Here is a 2,162-nt window from a genome sequence, read left to right on the forward strand (position 1 = left end):
GCCTGAGGAGCATGCGATGCTGCAGACGCTGCAGTTGGAATCGATGGGCGCAACCTCGTTTGCGGCAACGACGTTTCCGCGTCGCCACTCGACCCCTGCACCATCAGACGTACTACTTCGGTCGCATGTCGGAGGCGATGGCCGAGGTGCTCACGCTACAGTGGCGTGAAGACCGTGTCGTTGTGTTGGATGCCAAGAGCTGACCCCTCGTTTCGTGCGAGCTCGAGAGACATTGATTGGACGCGCGGTTCTGTCAAGCGATTCTGCTACACCGTCCTCTCGGGTACTAGTAGTAGCTATGTCGTAGTTGGACGGCATGCGCTGCGCATACCGTCCAACTGCGATAGACAGGTCGAGGGGCACACCGGTACCGATTTTATGTTAGGCCAGCTCTTGGTCTTCGTCTCGCGCCAGAGAATCGTCAAGTACTCGAGGCCGCAAACGTGGACGGAGCGCAGAGGGTGGATGCACTTGATGTACCTGCCATTCCGTGGGTACATGTCAGGGGGTACATGTGCCTCGAGCAAAGAGATGACGTTGCTGTCGTTTAAAAGGCAAACTTGTGCGAAATGGGAATCGAACCGAAGCTGTTGCGTGATGACGGACTGCGACAACGCTGCCGAACGCACGGACCGACCGGCTGTCGTCAACGTCAGGGCAAGACGCGCGTCGCATGCATTGTAGAGATGCTGTGACGCTCACTGATCTACGCACACAAATCGCGTGCTGGCGCCTGTGCTGGCGCCGTCATCGTTGCAGTCGAAGCAGCGGCTCGCACCACATCTCATGCCGCGGTTGCATCCTCCAACGCAAATAAAGGTGCTTGCGACGCGACTCCTCGTGCACCATGAGTAGTCTATCGTAATGGCTCTTTTCGGTCGTCGACACGTGGCCTTCATGCATCGTTCGTTGTATGGAGCCCACTGGGCGTGCCACGTGTGCGTAGGACATGTCCGGATAAACAAATTAACATCCGGGTGTCGACGACGCCACATACGGGTCGCGTTGGTGTGCACGTACGATGAGCTCGAGGTTCGCAGTTCTCTGCGTCATCTTTGTGATCTCTCATAGAACCTCGCTCGTAGCTCTCGATCGTCAGTGCATCTTTGCATCGGCTTGCACGCATGCCCTTGCTTCTCTCTTTTTCAGAGTTGCTCTTGGCGGCTTCACCCCCATTCGTTGCACGATTCAAGCTGGACATATAGGAATCAAGGACTAGAGTAATATGGTACATACATAATTTAGACGACGTAGCTCGTCTCGGAATCGGAGCTCACGAGGAAGAAGGGCTCGTCGTGACGAGTGCGCGTGTCCTCGGGTGGTGCAATCCCACCGACCGGCGTCGGTGTCGACCGCGCGATCGACGCAACGCTCTGCCGCACACTGGCCGTCTTCTTGTACGGTCGCTGGATGACAATCTTGCCACACACCGAGTACTGGTACCCGAGGTAGAACCGGTCCATGTTGTCGGTGCGGACGAGTGCCATAAAGACAAACCCAGCAATCGAGAGGACCCACATGAGCCGGACTTGGTCGACAAAGTCGCTCTTGAGGCCCGAGAAGACGAGGCGGACGACGACCATGCCGATGGACCAGCTCATGAGGATCAACCCGTACATCGTGCCCATGTTGTAGACGCCGTAGAGATCAGTGAGGAAGCAGCCGATGACCGCAAACCCGCCGCCCGAGCAGACCTTGACGATGAAAATGAGTGTTTTCAGCTGGCCAAAATCGTCGAGTTGGCTGTGCAGAAGCGGCAGCGCAACCGCCGGTACGAGCAGCAGCAATAGCATCACGAGCTTGCGCGCGTACGCAGGGTTGAGGTACAGCACGCGCAAGAGAACGTCCGAGAGGATCGGGCAACAGAAGCGGCCGGCCAGACCGACAACGTCGGCGTGGAGAATGAACGCGTTGGCGTCGGCGAGCGAGACGTCGTACCACGAGGTTAGCAGGCCGTCCACGCTCGGCGTCGCAATCTCGACGTACAGCAGCGCCATCGTGGTGTTGGCGGCAAACGCCAGCACGAGGCAGACAAAGTCGGTCGAAAAAATGCACTGCACCAAGGTGAGGCCGCGCACGTGCTCGTAGTAGGCGCGCTCGGTGCCCGGCGCGGCGGCGTCGGCGCGCGGCTTGGGTCACGGCCGTGTAGTTGACGAGCGTCA

General features: G+C 58.4%; 1 protein-coding gene across 1 annotated transcript in view; it reads right to left on the bottom strand.

Moving 5' to 3' along the window:
* Positions 1-1,241: 1,241 nt before the first annotated feature.
* SPRG_22359 (hypothetical protein) overlaps positions 1,242-2,162 on the bottom strand; it is a gene marked incomplete at both ends in the record, with an annotated part of 2,333 nt that continues 1,412 nt past the window's right edge. Inside the window, one exon of the mRNA XM_012354979.1 lies at positions 1,242-2,129. Within this exon, the coding sequence (XP_012210369.1) occupies positions 1,242-2,129 (888 nt within the window). The remainder of the gene's footprint in view (positions 2,130-2,162) is intronic.

Source organism: Saprolegnia parasitica (genome assembly GCF_000151545.1).
Source record: "Saprolegnia parasitica CBS 223.65 unplaced genomic scaffold supercont2.195, whole genome shotgun sequence".
NCBI classification, from domain to species: domain Eukaryota; phylum Oomycota; class Saprolegniomycetes; order Saprolegniales; family Saprolegniaceae; genus Saprolegnia; species Saprolegnia parasitica.